A 17,915-nucleotide genomic window follows, 5' to 3' on the forward strand; every position below is an offset into this window, starting at 1 on the left:
TTTGATTGGCCCCCAGGTTGAACGTCATTTATGTCCTCACGACCACTTTGAAAACTTTGAAACCACTCGAGATAGGCAATTCTCACTGGACAATCGATAAAGATAGCAGATTCTAACGCACCAGTCGATATATAGATGGCGGCACGAACGGGCGATAGATTCAAAAAGTCTTGTTTACTTTGGAAAGCCCCTTGTATGTCGGTTAAAAAGCAAAACAACTGTTCATCACAAGTTTAAGCGAAGAAAAAAAGGCGTAAAAAATAATAGATACAAAAATTTTTATTTTGGTTAAAACTCGGTTTAAGCGAAGAAAAAAAGGCGTAAAATATAATAGAAACAAAAATTTTTATTTTGATTAAAACTCGGTAATCAAAAATATTTCCCTAAAAGGATTTTTCAAAAGCCATTTTAGTGACGTGGCAACTAGACCGGTTGAGCGAAGTATCTATCTATCTATTACGCTGCCCGAAACTTCACGCAAAACTTTAACGCGTTTTTCTCAAAACTCCCTTCTTTGATGCGGTAGCCACAACATTTCAAGTTCTAATCAGTCGATTTATTTGAAATTTTTCACGAATATTCTTTAAATACATATACTCTATCACTAGAAGAAACAAAAAATTTTAAATTTATAATATTTATAAAAAATCGACAAAATTGAAAAATTAGTAAAAAAGTAATGACAGGGTAAAAATCATGGCGATGAGGACACGGCCTCTTAAGTCTAATTTTGGATAAGATCCCAGCAACAAGCACCCATAGGCATTGGTTTATTTACATAACGTATTAATGAAATATTAATTAATTTACAGAGTCGAAGAGAATGTTTAGCGTTTAAACTAAAAACGTCAACAAAATTATTATTTTTTAATAAAAACAAGTGATTTATTGAGTAATAAAGAAATAAAAAACTCTACCAAACGCACTGTAACTGTATTAATTTTTTGTTTTTGTATTTTCCGTCATTGTTCATGTTGCAAATAATATGGTACATATGAAGTGTCTAATGCCAAGGTCTAAAAAACTGATAGATTTTAAAGGAAAAGCATAAAAAGATTATATGTATAAAAATTTTATCTCAATAGAGCTATAGTTTAATTTTCTGCTCAAGTTTTGCGACACAACTGTGATCGTACAATAACCGCCTAAAGGTATACTACTGCGATCAGTAGAATTCCCGTGAAAGTAAAGGAGCCATCGATACTACATATTTTTAGGCGTCTATGAAAAATTGCAGGTGTATCTTTAGTTTGTGTGCATTTTTTGGTATAATTCTTGATCTTTTCGACACTGAGTTTGAACAAAAAAAAATGTTATTATGAACATGTATTATAAATTGCGATTGCTTGTGACATCAGCGTAAAGAGTAAGTAGACCATTTTTTTTGGGTTTTCTGCGGTAAAGGCGAAAACGCAAGTGAATAGTGTTTATGGCATTATACCATAACAGCCAATTACTCGCTATTTCGGTTGATTAAATTCCGTTTCAGTCATTTTGCTGACAAAGATTTCATAAACTCTGATAAACCGTTTGTTGGAGTGCCATTCTACTTAAAAAACTGTTATAAATGGAGCTCGTTGTGTGGGTGCTTAAAGGCAAAAAGTCTTATGGATCAAAGTTCCTTCTGTGAGTGCCAGCTAACTCGCAATAAAATCGATCCATTTCAAAAGCGACTGGCTACGGCTATTTCAAGCGAATATGATTGGAAAATAAATCATGGGGACTCAACGGAAACTGATAGATTTCAAGGGAAAATTAGGTCGATTTTGGTACGTATTTAGTGCGATTGAAAAGGAATCATCTATGAGCTGAGTACTTGTGGTCCGAACTTTTAATTCGGGTAATTACTATTAACAATTTCATCGTCTGAAACAAGTAAACCGTCAGAAGCTGCCAGCTTTGCTCAATAGGAGACGTATTGTGCTCCAACAGAACAGCGTCTACCCTCATTTATCGAAGCCAGAAGTTCCGGTAGTTTGGTTGGCAGGTTCCTGTACATCTGTATTACAATATTGATCAGACAACAAGTGATTGCTACTCGATTCTGTATTTTGCTGGTGAAAAGTGTGACTCCAGAAAAGCTTGTGAAATTTAACTATTCTAGTATTTGTCAATACAGGGGTTTTACGAACAAAATGGCTTCAATTCTTAACTTTAAACTAAATAAACCTACAATTTTATGGGAAAAATAATAATTAATAAAAATAAATAAAAATATTATACGTATAATCCTAATTGAAATAGTTTAAAAAAATATTTGTTTTTATATTTTTTACATTTTTATTGTGTTAAATAAATAGTGTAGCGTTATTATATCGATACTTGTTTAACAAAACTATTATAAGTAAAGCCCATAGTTGAAAGAGCAGCCCCACCTGAATACTTGGGAAATAATTCATAGATTATATTAGTTTAAAATTTCGTTACTTACATAACAAGGAAAATTTCGAATTGCTTAAAATATAATATTTATAGTTAATTATGCCTCTTATTGGTTAAGCTTACAAGCAAAGCTTAAAATTCCTAATTAATTCTATTTAGTATTTATATATACACCTTGCGACCATCTGGCGTTATGTAATGCGTAGTGACACCCTGAGCATTTGTTACATAAATATTGTGGTCATTATCGCTGCCACGTGGTAAACGCGTTGTTGTTGTATAGCGTGTCGTCTGGTAGCGGCTGCCATAACGGTTATTGCTAATATAATTTTTATTTGGGTAATCATACTGATTACTCGAGGAAGAAGAACCATAGTAGGGACGTCTTTTACGATTGGCAGAACTGTTGGCCGCCGAGTAACGATTGCTGTTGTAATCGGCTGACGAAGTGTGTGTGTCATAGTAGTTGGTAGGTCTTGAGGGCGTGTAAGTATCGGCGCCACGATTATAGTGTAATCTATTGTCGTTATATACGTGCACGTTGGTGCTACTGACCGTATTTTGCTGCTGCGTTGAAGTAGCACTAATATAGATTGGACCCAAGGGTTTGTCATCATAGCTGACGCTGTTATCTGCATTATCAGCGATATTATTGTACTCCGGCCGATGGCTGTCGGATACGACCAAACGATCTGCCTCCGCATTTTGCATATAGTCGTCGTAGTTGGAGGCATATAATATGGGCCTATTCAAAATTTTACCTTTACGTATGTGTTTCTCGTAGTGATCGGGAAATATTATGCGTTTACCGCTTTGGGGTTCGTAAGCAACATCAAACTCCTCACGTGGTTGACGTAACGGCGCGTAATTGAGGTTTTCGTTGTCGTTTTCGAAAACCACAGCTTTACCACGTCGCGTTGGTCTAGTTTGCGCTACGTTGTTGTACACTGAATCACTGGCGTTTTCATCGTCATGAAAATGTACGACGCCCTCGGGTCTCCCGCTTTCATAACCGTAATCTTCAATGCCTGCCCTCACAGCGTCATCGTATGGCTCACTCGCTTCAACCTTGGAATCTGTTTCAGCGGGAAATTTGAGTTTTCTCTCTGATTTGGCCGCATTAAACTTATTGATCACTTCCTGCAAATATATATCCTTCAGACGCTCGTCAATTTCACGTGCTTCATTTTCTGGAAAGAAATGTGTGTCGTGTTCGCCACTTTTGAACACCACGCGTCCCTGCGTATCACCATACTCTGCGCTTTCATTTGCTTCATTCGTATGCTCATCATCATCAAAATCGACACCATCTTGCGTATCCTCATCATCTTCATCATCATGAAAGTCTTCCGCATCAACAGCTGTTGGAAATTTTAAGCGCCCTTCTGCAGTTTTCTGGTTTTCATCCTCAAATCTAATGGCGCGCTTAGCGCGACTGCTTCTTCGCTGATATTCCACGCCGCTTATATATTCGGAAAGTATGTTACTGAAGAAATTGCCAATGCCTTGTGTAATATCAAAGCTGGCGACGGTTGGTGGCGGTGTAGGACGTGGTGTTGTTGTGGTCACTGGTGGATCGGCGCCTGTTAGTGCTGACAGCAGGCTGAAAAGTGAGGTACCACCCGAACTACTTGAGCTTTGCGTTTGCTGTGCAACGCTGGGTTTTTGCTCTTCCGCTTCGCTGAAGAATTTGAAGAAACCACCGCGATGATTGTTCAGGTAGTAGAGAATCTCGTACTAGAGGGGAATTGGAAATAGCAAGTGTTTAATATCTGAGAAAAATAATGTAAATTTGGATTAATTTTGGGTTGCCGAAAGGGTCATGTATCTGATTGTCTCCTTCTAACCGCAACTGATGGATCCTATTTCATACAATATTCCTTTTTTCCTTCACTTCATATCAAGGCGGTTGATAACATTTTAACACTATCTACTGACTACAGTTAGACTTCAAAAGCTAGTAAGTTATTGGAAAGTTGATGTGTGGACGCCGAACTGCTAGTAATAAACTGCTCTACAGTCTGTTTGGTATGCCTCAAGTATACAGTTTTAATAAATTCGAGTCTTATAATAAAAGTTTCATTTGCAGTCAACGTTGGAATGAAAACTGGGATACAGTATTGCAAAATTTGCGTTCTCAACTCATAAAATTGTCAGTCAAACCTCTGTTTTGGTTGATACACTAACAGACTTAGTACTCCTTCACAAAATATGTGTGTAGATACCTTTGAACAACCCAATATTATTTCGAACTTACCTCATTCTTCGGACACTTCGCATAGGTCTGCGTACAACTGCGCTCACCACCGCTGATGCCCAGCAAAGCGGCACGTCCATAAATGAGCGCAGGTGATTGAGCAGGAAAACCGGCAAGGAAGCTGCGAACAGAAGAGAAGAAGTTTCATTAAGTACAGAAATTTATGGTAGGCGAGAAAATCCAGCAATTTAATGTAAATTTTAAATGAAGAACAATATTTCGGGTAGTTCAATTCGGACCCCGGTAAACTTTGCATTCAAAAGCAATCACTGCACGGCATTAGTGTTAATACCCCGTAACATTAAAATTGAATTACTCTTACCACAGGCACAAATTTTTTACAAGTATGCTTTAATACCTGCATATCTCTTCATATACACATATGTATATTTACTTACTTCGTTATTGCTGGCGACGTGACGAAGCCGGGCAATTGTCCACGTTGTGTTTGACTAGCAATCATATTGCACAGCACCTTCGGCACACATTCCAAGTCATCATTGCGTGCAATATTCTCTAAAGCTTTTATGAGTTGCATGTTCGGTGGACGACCACCTCCGCCTCCACCGAGCGGCCTAGTACCAGTTAATGCATGTAACAGTCCGCCACCACCACCATTGCCGCCCAAGAGCAGATTAGTGAACTGTGGTGCGTACTGTTGTGTGCCGGTGAAGAATGAGGCCAAGGTGGCCAAACCGCCCATACCAGCACCGCCAGCTGGAGGCTGTTGCGGACGCTGAAACTGTGGTAGTGGTGGACGATAGCTTGGTGGTGGCGGGTATTGCTGAAGAGGTGGGTAGCTCTGCGAAGCTGCATAGTTTTCGGAAGGTGCATAGCTCAGTGAAGGTGGGAAGTTCTGTGAAGGCGGGTAGCTCTGTGGCTGCTGGTAATTTGGTACGGATGGGTATGGCTGTGGTGGTCTTTGTCCACCACTCAAAGCTGACTGAAATGTTTGTGGTGGCGGTATTTCGCCCAATTGATACTGATTGTAATTGTTGTCGTAGGTTGGTGGACGTCTTATCGGCTCATTGCCTTGCGGGTAGTAAGTTGCGCCTTGTCGTACGGGTGTTGGTGGCCGTGTGGGTGCTGTTGGCGGCGCTGGCGTTACATACAAGATGTCATTGCTGTAATGTGGCGGTGGACGCTTGTAATAGCCACCATCACCACCCTTACCACCTTGCAAATAATTACCAAACTTGTTTGCATAATTAGAAGACGTCAACTCTGGTCTGCCCGTCTTAATGGCTGTCGCTGTTGGGGTCGTCTCCGTTACATATGCTGATTGCTGTTGGTAATTTGGTGGGTTGTCTTGTCGTTGCGGTGATTGGAAATTCGATGTTTGCTGTTTGTAGTAACTGGGCGGTGGGTAATCATGCGAATCGTAGGAAATCTTTGTAGCTTCACTTGGCGATACACCCAATTTACCCTCGAACGGACGTTCCGTTTGTGTTTCGCCATCACGTCGATTGTAATCGACGCTGGTCGGCGGTGAGGTTACGCCAACTTCATAACGATTGCCAGTACTGTATACCGGCCGATTATAAGACGGTCTCACTTGCTCGTCGAATACATATCCTGGTCGTTTATTTTCGCCACCCTCTAAGGCAAATTGTGGACGCTGTTGATTGTAAATGGGCGAGGAGTGCTGGGCACCCACAACCAACATAGATTGTACGGTGTACTCTTGCGGTCGGCTCGCCTCGGCATACTGCGCTTGTTGGTATATCGGCTCTGGTGGCGGTGGTCGATAGTTCTGCTGTTGTTGTTGCCTTTGGCTGGTGTTGATCTTATTGGTGTAAGGGTCACGATAGATCAGTATGGGTGTAGTGTGTAATTGCGCCGGCACAAGCGTTTGCTGTGTGGTCGTTTGTTGTTGTTTAGCACCGCTGTAAAGATACTTTTCGATATTCGCATTGTTACTGACTAACGCGGCGGCCAAAGGCGCCTGCACTGTTTCACGTGGAAATGCGAATTGCTTATCGTCTTTATTGTAAGTGGCCAAGCCATAAGGTCCACCTTTACTTATATGCTGTGCATGATAGTTGGGTTCCAGATAACTGGGCGGATATTGCTTGAGCGCTGATTGTGCGTCGGAGGGCGTAAACGAGATAATTTGTGAGGGTCGAAAGTTGGTATTATCAGTGTTGGATTGGCGACGCTCAAACCTGTCGGTGGCAGTTGAGATAACCTCTGTTACCTCGGATAACAGTTGGGAGGGTCGAAAGTCTTCATTGTAGGGCGCCGAATAACTACAAGTGGAGTGTGGATAATAATTCGAGAGATTAATAAAGTTTAATTGATTTAAAAATAATCATTATAGTGTTGGAAAAAAAACCCTTACTTAAAACAATAATTTTATAGTACAATGTTGCGGAACTAATAGTTTTTATTAGTACGAAACCCCTAATCATGAATGTAATAATAAATTTGTATTACTTACGAGCCAATATGTATCAAAATATGATACATGCAGCTAGCTTAAAACAAGATCACATTCCATATTGTCATGAATTAAGACGTAATCTAAACATTTGAAAGCATGAAAACTTGCTTAGACATCCAGGCAACATAAAAAATTTTGTTTTTGCTGTGTAATATTAGATTGTCAAAAAAGTCTTGCGGTATTTTCGCTAGTTGGCGCTGAGAGCGCGTAGTTCTAGTTTTATTCGTCGCATCGGGTCATGCTATACCTTTTTGGAAAGCTCATTTCACGCGCTAATACGTGTTTGATTGATTGTCGATTCTTTTAAGTCGTTCGTAAGTTATAGCGTCGCAAATATGGAGCAAAATAAAGAGAAAATACGGCGTATTTTACAGTAGTACTACGATAAAGGCAAAAATGCATCTCAAGCCGCCAATAAAATTTGTGCAGTTTATGGACCCGATACAGTTGCATTTCCACCGCACAACGATGGTTTCAACGTTTTCGTTGTGGTGTAGAGGTGGTCGAAGATGCGCCACGCTGTCGTCGAAAATTGCGATAAAATCGCTGAATTGGTCGAAAGAGACCGGCATAGTAGCAGCCGTAGCATCGGTCAAGAGCTGGGCATGAGTTTTTTTTTTTTTTTGTTTTTTATGAACAATGAAAATTCAATAAAAATACCGCAAGACGTTTTTGACAACCTATTATATCATGTAAGCTATTTAATAAGATACCAAATATGATTTTTCTTTTCAGAATTTCATCGAATAATGACTGTTGAATTCTTTCGCAGCATTCCTTAATATTAACTTAATAGTTGAAAGTTGAGCAGTATAAAATGTTGGGGTAGACTCAAGCATAGTCCTTCTTTACTTGTTATAGTTATATAATATTAATGAAAAATATAATATTTTTAGCAGATATAAGTCATATTTTTATTTTTGTAAGTTTTGCGGTGTCAAATATTAGACGGTGTCTTCCGATGTTCCTTTAATTTCTTTCCCTGCTTTCAACTACTACTATTTGCAACTCAAAATTTAATCCAAAAGCTTTCTGCACCTTAATCAGCATTAAATATCAACAATAAATTCTTAAAAATGCAACTTTTCTCATTACTCATTATGCGCTCATCACGTCTCATTGCATGTACACACACACAACAAACACTTACCTCTCATAATCAGCGATTGCACCCACATTGCCAACGCCCGTGTTGCCGGTGTTACGTATGCCCGCCACGTAGACGGCAAACGTTATAATTAGAATTGCAATTTGTTGCATACATTTCGGTGGTGTGTGCAACATTGTAGCGAAAATGGTGAGCTACTTGACTGTGTTAGGCTATGCAGACGTGTACAATTGCTGTGCTGAGTAAAGAAAGTAGAAGAAAATAAATATGAAAAGAAGTTATATTATATAAAAAATTAGACACATACTCAGGCAACACTTGGCGCTACTTGACTTTGAATTATTTCAGGCAATCAGACAGCAACCGCTGCCCACTCACACACTCGAGAGGCGGTGCAGCACGCGCCAAAGCAATTCACACTTCGTCGTCTGTCAGCAGTCTGCGCTTATGCTGTAGTTCTACTCGAGTTTCTTTATCTGTCAATATTTTGTTTTTGTTGTTGTCGTGCAAATGTTGCAGCAAATGTCAACGTTGCCGGCGTCAGCAATTCATAAACATAAGCCAGCAGCAATTGCTGCTGCGACAAGTGTTGATAGTCTTTAACTAATGTGCTTATAAGCTGACTCCGTTCACACGAGAGGGATTGTAGAGGTAAGTCGGTTGTGAGTTCAGGTTTTAGTTATGTATGCAATGCGTTGCGATTTGTCACCTCGCACTTGATTTGGTCTCTTTGAGTGTACTATATCTAGAAATGCGGAAAAATTGCAATTTTTCTTATTTTCCTCGTGCACGCCTTGGTGATCCTTACGCATACATATATACAAATACAGATATGTATTTAGCTCTAGCTTTTAAGTTGCAGCGATTTGCACTAGTGGCTCCTCTACTTGCTTCTTTACTTGTTTTACTATCCGCGTCTCCACTCGATAGTCTCCCACTCGTTTTAATACACACTTCTTCACTCGTCTCAATACTTGATCTTCTGCTCGCACCTTTACCCAGTCCTCTACCTACTCTACTACTCTCCTATATATAATACAACCTTTTTAATTTTATGCTTTCTTTCTTTCCTTCTCCAGCAGCTACTTGACAATTCTCACGTGCTCATCGGCGACAATAAATGCTTTAGTCAATTCACCCGCAAGCTTCGTATTTGCGCCGACTTCGTATTTGTCTGCTTGCCGCGTATTTGCATTGCTTGCTGCTAACACTGCTTTATGGATATCGAGACGTTCTCACAAACCTCTGCTTTTAGCGCAAATTTAATTTTTCCTGATTATGCAACGTCACAGCATTCCTTGGCTGCCGTTGCGGCTTCTTTAGCGTCCTTAGCGTATTATGTTGATTCGGTATTCTACAGCGGCGGTAGGTGTGGGTTGTTGCCTGCAAAGTTGTCGCTATAATAAATGAAGAAATCCGTTAAGTAGTAGAAATATTATGCGAGTATTATGAAAGTCATGGAGCCTAAAATAAGTGGGAGTGTTTAAGTGAGTTTCTGCGCGCGCGCGTGTGTGAGTGACAGCGGGTATCATAGAAATTATGGCATGCAAATTATTCAAATTATGTTGATTGAGTTGCGTTATGAGTGCTGTGACTGACTGTACGTGAGTTGTTTCTAATAAAAATGTTGGAGATCACAATTTTCGTAAGCAAGAGCGTGTCTTTTCTGTCAACTAAATATTTTTATTGCTTTGGCTTATCCGAATTTTCACTGTATTTATAAGTAAAACTGTATTTCGATACAATTTTATTTTCAATCCATTGACATAAGTACGTACTTACCTACTAATTTTAGTAAATTAAAAATATATTATGCAATTCGAATGCAAAGAACTATGTATTTACTGCTGAAATGACATTTGGTATGTGAGCGCTGTGGCGTATGAGTAACATATGCAAATCATACATACCACAGCTTAAAATATACATATAAACTAGATTCATTTAAAGAAATTATACGCCTACTTCACTTGTTGAAATTGTTTAAAACAATGACCTTCCTAAATACCAATTTTTCTTTAACACACACCAACAACTATGCAGTAAGTGGTAAATATTTCTCAACAAACAACCGCTTACGTAGGCACCTTCTTATCCGCTTCACAAGCGCATCTAAGCGCGTTCGAATTGAGAAATAAAATTTCGGATATTGGATATGAAGATTCAACAGGCTTAAAGCTGGTTGTTTTGTGTAATGTAGTAAAAAATAAATTTTCAGTTCAAATACGAAGGTTATACTAAAATAGTTGCTCTGCATTACGATGAGAGAGTCAAATAATATATAATATATATTCGTCTTTGTACCTTTCACATTTACCGAATTTACAAATAGGGGTTATACTATATGATTTCTAATTGTCGTTTGGGCCATTTGATATGTTATGATCTGTATTTTTTTTCGGTGTATTCGGTAATGTTTACATTGCTGAAGACCGCAATTTTTCGATTCCAAGATATTCTCAAAAAAGGGACTGTTTCCAAGGACAACCTGATATTATCAAATGGGAAATGGGGATTTATGAGGAATATTGGGGCAGTGAAAAGCACGGGTTGATTTCATTAATTTGGATATTGTTCAGATATACTTGGAAACGTATTTTCATAATTTTTGTAAATAAACAACTCACACACTGGCCGTCTTATTCTTCATAAGGCTTGTTAGAAAAATGAAAGTCATTATATATATATATATGTATGAATTCATCTATTTTTATTAATTATTATACTTTTCTAAACACAGATTCCAAAAAAAGGTCGTCCAGCCAAAAACTTTACAGTTGGTACAGAAAAGGATTGAAATTTTGATGGAATATGTTAAGAAGAATTTCTGAAGCTTGAATCGACAAATAAAATATTTGGTCAGTCAAATTAGATTTCTGATTCTGACTCAATCCTAATTTGTAACTCAATTTAACAAAGCATCGTTAGATAAGGAATATAACAAGCCTTAAATTAAGTCAGTATATGATTTTCATAAAATCAATATTTTAACTAAGAGTACATTAATGGATCTTAAAGCATAACAAATAATTATTCAAACATTAAAATACCGAAAAAAATGCTCTGTTCAAGCGAGATGATTTAAACCAAAAATGTTCGTGCTTTACTAGTGAGACCTTATACAGAATAAGTTCCCGTTTGTTTTAAGTAGCTCGAGTTCTTCTAATAACGAAGCCGGAAAGGGTGACTCCGAATATTAACCACCATTTTGTAGCAAAATAATATCAATATAAAAATTTTGAATACACGGAAATATATGCTTAATAAAGCTAAAAAAGGATTATTTCTGGAAAAAAATTTTAAAGTTGGACATTGTTTAAGGACCTTAGAGTGACCTTGCGAGTTGTCTACTGTTGAGAAAATTTATATATTATAGAGTCCTTAAATTTGACGTTGAGTACACAAATCAAAATTGCGCCACAATGCAGGCTTTATTCCTTGTCGTCTTCAGATTCGTGTTCTAAGACCCATTGGGGTATATGGAACGCCTAAATTAAGGAGAATATGAAAAATTCGGTCTGTCAAATTTTTTAACCTTCGTACAAGTGAGGTCGGAAACATTTTCTTAAAAGCACTGTTCGTTTTCGAAAAGAAAAAATATTATACTTTGAAATTCGTTGAGGATGTTTGCAATTAAAAAATAAAAAAAAAAATTTTATGTACTGATATAGAAATGTATACATATAGAACTGGTATAATTATAGGATCTATCATATTCAATTACAACAACAACAATATATAACTTAACTCCCAACAACATTATTAGTACATTTACAGTAACAGTAGCTTAAGAATTATTAGTCAACGTAGTCAGCATGTGGCAAAGTAACAAAACTTGCAACAGCAGAAGATTTACAAGTACAATTTGAGTAACGGAGCATTTGTAAAGTGAGCAGAAAATTTAATGGTTGCAAGTAGAATTACGGCACACACACACAGAATGAACTTAATATTGAACTTGTTGCAGCGAAAAGATTTTGTTGTTGTTATAAAGCATGTTTTCTTACTTCTGTTGATATTGGTTGCAAATAGCAACACAAGGGCGTGTAATGTTGCAGCAATAAAAGCAGGACGATTACAAAGCGCTGCGAAGCAATCATGTCAGCAAGCGTTGTTATTGACCGGCCAGCTGCAACCGCCCAAGCGTCGAGTTGCACTTGTTGTTGCAACAATTACTGCTTGCCAAACATAGCATAGCAAGAGATTTTTGAGTGCAAAGGAGTGTCACAGCCATAGAACTCAACTCAAATATGCACATTTGTCGCCACACACACACACGCGCATACCGCTTTCGACCATAATCGTTAAAAAGGATGCAACAAGGAGGATGCACAGCTGCTGGGGCACTGTAGCCAATGTATTTGCCGCTTGTTGCACGACATGTCGCTGCCGGAAATTGACTAGTAACGAATGCATTTCGTTTGTTAATGTAAGCTGCGTACGTGCAATGCATAGCAAGCTTCGTGGCAGCTCGGTGGCAACTCAGGCGTCAAGCTTGTTTGTGTGTGTATGTGTTGGCGCACACTTGTCAATTCACCGTGAAGAAGTATCAATGTAAAAGGGGCATTTAAAATTTTATTACACCCACTGGAAGACGTGATTCCGGTTTGCACTGTATGCCATTATACGTTTTGGCGTTGCCACCTGCGGCGAAATTTTAAACGTGACATTTGCTATTGTGACTTAAAGTTTACGCGCCGTTAGCTTGCATTACAAAACACCGTTAATATCACTCATTTAAACCACGCGTGTGCTTAACGTACTTACGCGTACTCTCTCTCTCTCACCCATACTAGGTTAAGCAAGTAAGCTGTTTGCTTGTTAAGCACTCTCAGTGCCCCGGCGAGGGTCGCAGCAACTTGAGTTGTGCCACTCAAGTTCAAGTTTATTGGGCAGGTTGCGGTTTGCGTGCGCAATGAGTTGAGACTCTCGCATTGTTTTAGGGCAATTTTTCGGTGTTTTAAGCATGACTAATGTGCAGTGCGTTATTGCTGTGGGGAAAGCGAAACTGCTCGAGATATTGCTAGTGTAGCGATTTCAGTTTTAATCTGCAGATTTTACCCGTACTGCGCGCAAATATATGAGCATGACTTTTAAGTGGATTAAAGATTGCGTAAATTTTGTTTAGTATGATAATTTGGTATTAGCGAAAGCTTTTCGCGAAATTTAAATATATATATGTAATATATGTATATTTTTTGGAACCTTTCTTTTATAGGCTTTTAAAAGCTTGGAAATTTTGCAAATCGTTACTTAACTTTTTGTTCACATTAAAAATCTAAAGATATTGGAGTTGCTAATTGATAGCGCAACTTCATTATTATTGCTTTGTTACAATATTCAGAACATGCATTGGGATGGGCAGTCTGCATTTTATCAGTATTTATGTATATTTATTTGGACCATAAACAATATTTTTTTCAATCAAATACGTCGATCCTTGTACCTTAAAAAGAGTACTCCTTTACTAATTTATTATAGAGACTAAAAAACTGATAATATTTATGATTAAAATCGAAAAATTATTTCGCTTTCTCAGTGAAACTACAATTTATATGTCCCCCAGGTAAAGAGTTGTAGGGTTTGAGACCGATGCCAAACTGAACTGTGAAATGATTATTCTGAAACGAATTTACAAAGGCCCTGTGCGCGTGCAAGATAATATTCAACAAGAACTGGGGCCCAAAACCGAATATGGTCATAGTGATGGATACGGTTGTCATTAGAGCAATTCATACATTCGGATAATGGGTTTGGAGACAAGCATTAAAAACAAGTAAGGAAGGGCTAAGTTCGGGGGTCACCGAACATTTTATACTCTCGCATGATAAAGTGATAATCGAGATTTCAGGCGGGGTTGTCAACCGATTTCATCCATATTTGGTAGATGTCATCAGGGTGTTAAGAAAATATTACACACCGAATTTCATTGAAATCGGTTGAGTACTTCCTAAGATATGGTTTTTGGTCCATAAGTGGGCGACTTCGCGCTCATTTTCAATTTTTAAAAAAAGCCTGGATGCAGCTTTCCTCTGACATTTCTTCTGTAAAATGTAGTGTTTCTGACGTTTTTTGTTAGTCGGTTAACGCAGTTTTTGTGATTTTCAACATAACCCTTGTATGGGAGGTGGGCGTGGTTATTATCCGATTTCTTCCATTTTTGAACTGTATATGGAAGTGCCTAAAATAAACGATTCTATACAGTTTGGTTGACTTAGCTATAGTAGTTTTAGAGATATGTATAAAAAAGTTAGTACGGGGCGGGGCCACGCCCACTTTTCCAAAAAAATTACGTCCAAATATGCCCCTCCCTAATGCGATCCTTTGTGCCAAATTTCATTTTAATATCTTTATTTATGGCTTAGTTATGACACTTTATAGGTTTTCGGTTTCCGCCATTTTGTGGGCGTGGCAGTGGGCCAATTTGCCCATCTTCGAACTTAACCTTCTTATGGAGCCTGGAAATATGTGTACCAAGTTTCATCATGATATCTCAATTTTTACTCAAGTTACAGCTTGCACGGACGGACGGACGGACGGACAGACAGACATCCGGATTTCAACTCTACTCGGCACCCTGATCACTTTGGTATATATAACCCTATATCTGACGCTTTTAGTTTTAGGACTTACAAACAACCGTTATGTGAACAAAACTATAATACTCTCATTAGCAACTTTGTTGCGAGAGTATAAAAAAAGCAATAGAATATCAGAAAATTTATTATAATAATATTGGCATATTTGCAGGGGGTACTGATTGATGCGTTTAATATTTATTTAATATTTATTATTATTGTTATTTAATATTATGCTCCTGCCTCAACTGACCATAAACGTTTTAATACGAAAAGTAACAACATCTGCTGCTATAAGAATACAAAAATGTTGGTGATTGGTATCAGAGAATTATAGCGATATTAGAAACCAGTTCAAAGCAAATCTAAATGAAATGAATAACTGTATCCTTCTAAGGTTGGATTAGCAATAATAGTATTTAAATGTGGCTAGAATGAAACGGTCTATGCCGACGGGTTCTAAATGGATTACAAAGCAGGGACGTTGAATAATGGATGCTCATTTCGCTCTCTTAATACATCTATCAAAACACAGCTAGTATCTTTCAAGTGGAAGTACTATGGAAACGAAAGTATTTTGGAGTTCTGTTTAATAGTACATGAAAATACTAAATACTCAGATGGCCATTCAGAATTGCTTGCATCGTTTTCGCCAAAGATTAATTTCAAAGTAGCCAACAAATGTAGAAAGGCTTTAAGCTCACTGACAGGTCGACTCCACTTTTCTCTAATATAGGTGCCCGTGCATAGAAACATATTCGGCAAAGAAAAATCAGACGAGTTGGCAAAGTCAGAAACCACTTTGGACGAATCCGAGGCAGAGTTAATACCGTGCACGCAAGTAACGGACAAGAAGGAGCTCAATACACAATTTGAACAAATAGCTCAGAACAAATGGAAATCTATAACTAGTTGCAAGACAGCGAAACGCATAAATATGACAAGGCAAAAACTAAGGTTTTATTACATAGGTTCAGGAAAAGTATATATAGCCTAACATCTAACAAAACGGAACATTGGCCATCTGGAGATCATGTGTTAAAAATTGGGATGACTTATAATAATATTAGCCGCAGTTGCAAACTCCAAGAGAGTAAAGAAACCTGTTTCCACTTCCTCTGTGAATGCCCAGCTCTATCATAAGCCCGGCCGGCTTAAAACTTGTGGCATCCAACAGACATAAAATTGTCTGTCAAATGATAAAATGTAATAGAAAAAAATGAAAGGTGTTACGAAAATGCTTCAAAATCACGCAACTAGCGCAATTTGAGCACCAAGGGGGAGCATCTCTACCTACGTACCTTAATACGAAAAGCTCAGTCGCATGTCATTGTATTTTAGTGGACGTTTATGGTGATTAAATGGTGGTCTAGTTTAGCGTACGTGCTAATTGTGGCTTAAATGATGTAAATTGGTGATTTTGGTTTGGATAAAAAGTTGGCAGATGCCGAATTTTTGGGAGTCACTCAAGCAGCCATTTCAAAATATTTAAAAGCTGTTAACATGAAATCGTGGAAGCTTGACTCAATCATCTGAGGATTCTCTTTTACCTGCAAGATAAGAACAAGAAATAGGTTTTGCGTTTTTAAACATCTAATCGTATGGATGGAGTCATAAGTCATGTTCACGCAAGTGATGAAAGCTCTCGGAGTGTCATTCACTTGGGAGTGGTCAAAAACGATTATTTTACATATTGCCAAACAGCTCACGACTTTTCGGACGAGAGATACGGCTGTGTAAACTGAAGTTGAGGAATACCAAAAGCTGCGTCATGATCGGGAAGGACCTCTTCGAGCCGTTCGATATCAAACGGGGTTTTAGATAAAGCAACTCCTTTTCGTGCGACTTTTACAATCTACTGTTGCAGAAAATAATTCGAGCTGCAGACCTAAATAGAGAAGGTACCATCTTCTATAAGAGCGTACAGCTGCTGGCGTATGCCGATGATATTGATAACATTGGCTTCAACCACTGCGCCGTGAGTTCTAGAAGGGAAGAAAATGGGTCTGGTAGTGAACGAGGGCAAGGCGACAAAACTATATATGTGACCTGGTCTACGGAAAGGGTGCCGAGGTGTCAAAAAATCAATTTTCTCTTTTTAGTTGATTCGGATTGAAGATGAGATGCTTTTTTTTTTCCCAGAAAACTAGTTTTCGCACGTTAACTCCCTTTTCGTAGACCAGGTCATATATAATGATAATATTCTTATTTAAAATACATTCAAGAAATTAATCTTTTTTATTAACTGTGTGATGTAATCTTTTCAAGCATTTCGTCACACGCCTTCAACTGCATTAGAAATTATTTTACGAAAAATTTAAATGACATACGTGATAAGTTCGTTGACTACACCTTCATAGTATTAATATTTTGAACACAGTTACAACATCCCATAGCCTAAAGCATAAATGGGATAATTACTTCATCAATACCCACGTATGAGTCAAAGCATTACAACCACTAATTTGGTATTTTTGTACCATTACACTGTTTGACTGCTTCACGCACCAATTTTCCATACATAATCTTTCACTTTTATTCCATGTCTTGTATGTGGGCTTTATGAGTTTATTAAATTTGAAACAACATCCCACTGGAACGGCCTACAATGAAACGCTGCGATTTTCCGCGCCACAACACTTTCTTTCAACTTAATTTCTCTAATTTATTTTTAGACATTAAGAAGCGTATACTACACCTTCAGTTTCTTTCATTTACACATACCACACAATAACTGCACTTATTTAAGCATGTGGCCCCAAAAGCGAAAAATCCCGCGTGCCGGAAGCGAACCGTGCAAACGCTGTTCACGTAACCGCGCTTCACAGACAACGCGCTTATTGTTGGGGACTTTTGTTGCTACTTTTATATTTACTTAATATTTCACTTTTGCTTTCGTTTCGTCGCTGTTTGCTTTTCGCATGTGCCTTTATACTGCTATTTTTTCGCTGGCAAGCACAAAATATATTTTTGTTTCGTTTATTTTCTTGGATTTTCTTGTGATGGTTGTTGCGCATGCGCTCGTTCGTCCGCGCCGGCACACGTTTGGTTTACATTTGTTAGCAGGTTGCGCTTGCTGGCTCGAGGTTGTTGCCACTTTTGCCGCGGCTCGCAGCAAAATTACCCACTTTTTTCTCAATTTGCTTG

General features: G+C 38.2%; 1 protein-coding gene across 2 annotated transcripts; it reads right to left on the reverse strand.

The window, feature by feature from the left end:
- Positions 1-2,311: 2,311 nt before the first annotated feature.
- LOC108967194 lies at positions 2,312-17,710 on the reverse strand. Of its 2 annotated transcripts, none has more exons than XM_018930475.1 (6): positions 17,493-17,710; positions 8,498-9,587; positions 8,233-8,428; positions 5,038-6,888; positions 4,640-4,760; positions 2,312-4,119 (listed from the first exon to the last, which is right to left on the reverse strand). In XM_018930475.1, the coding sequence occupies exons 3-6, from the start codon at positions 8,364-8,366 to the stop codon at positions 2,545-2,547; spliced, it is 3,681 nt and encodes a 1,226-aa protein (XP_018786020.1). In that variant the 5' UTR covers positions 8,367-8,428; positions 8,498-9,587; positions 17,493-17,710; the 3' UTR covers positions 2,312-2,544. The 2 variants fall into 2 exon arrangements, with proteins under 2 accessions (XP_018786020.1, XP_018786021.1); XM_018930476.1 differs by lacking the exon at positions 17,493-17,710 and adding an exon at positions 17,249-17,305.
- Positions 17,711-17,915: the final 205 nt, after the last annotated feature.

This window comes from Bactrocera latifrons, unplaced genomic scaffold (genome assembly GCF_001853355.1).
Source record: "Bactrocera latifrons isolate USDA-ARS-PBARC rearing strain unplaced genomic scaffold, ASM185335v1 scaffold_18, whole genome shotgun sequence".
Taxonomy (NCBI): Eukaryota; Metazoa; Arthropoda; class Insecta; order Diptera; family Tephritidae; genus Bactrocera; species Bactrocera latifrons.

Bases quoted from the DNA above. Each gene is read 5' to 3' on its own strand.
- LOC108967194 (XM_018930475.1), bottom strand. From the start codon at position 8,366: ATGTTGCACACACCACCGAAATGTATGCAACAAATTGCAATTCTAATT. The intron at 6,889-8,232 runs GTAAGTGTTTGT...CTCCACTTGTAG, and splicing joins GCAATCGCTGATTATGAGAG to TTATTCGGCGCCCTACAATG. The intron at 4,120-4,639 runs GTAAGTTCGAAA...ATTCCCCTCTAG, and splicing joins CGAAGTGTCCGAAGAATGAG to TACGAGATTCTCTACTACCT.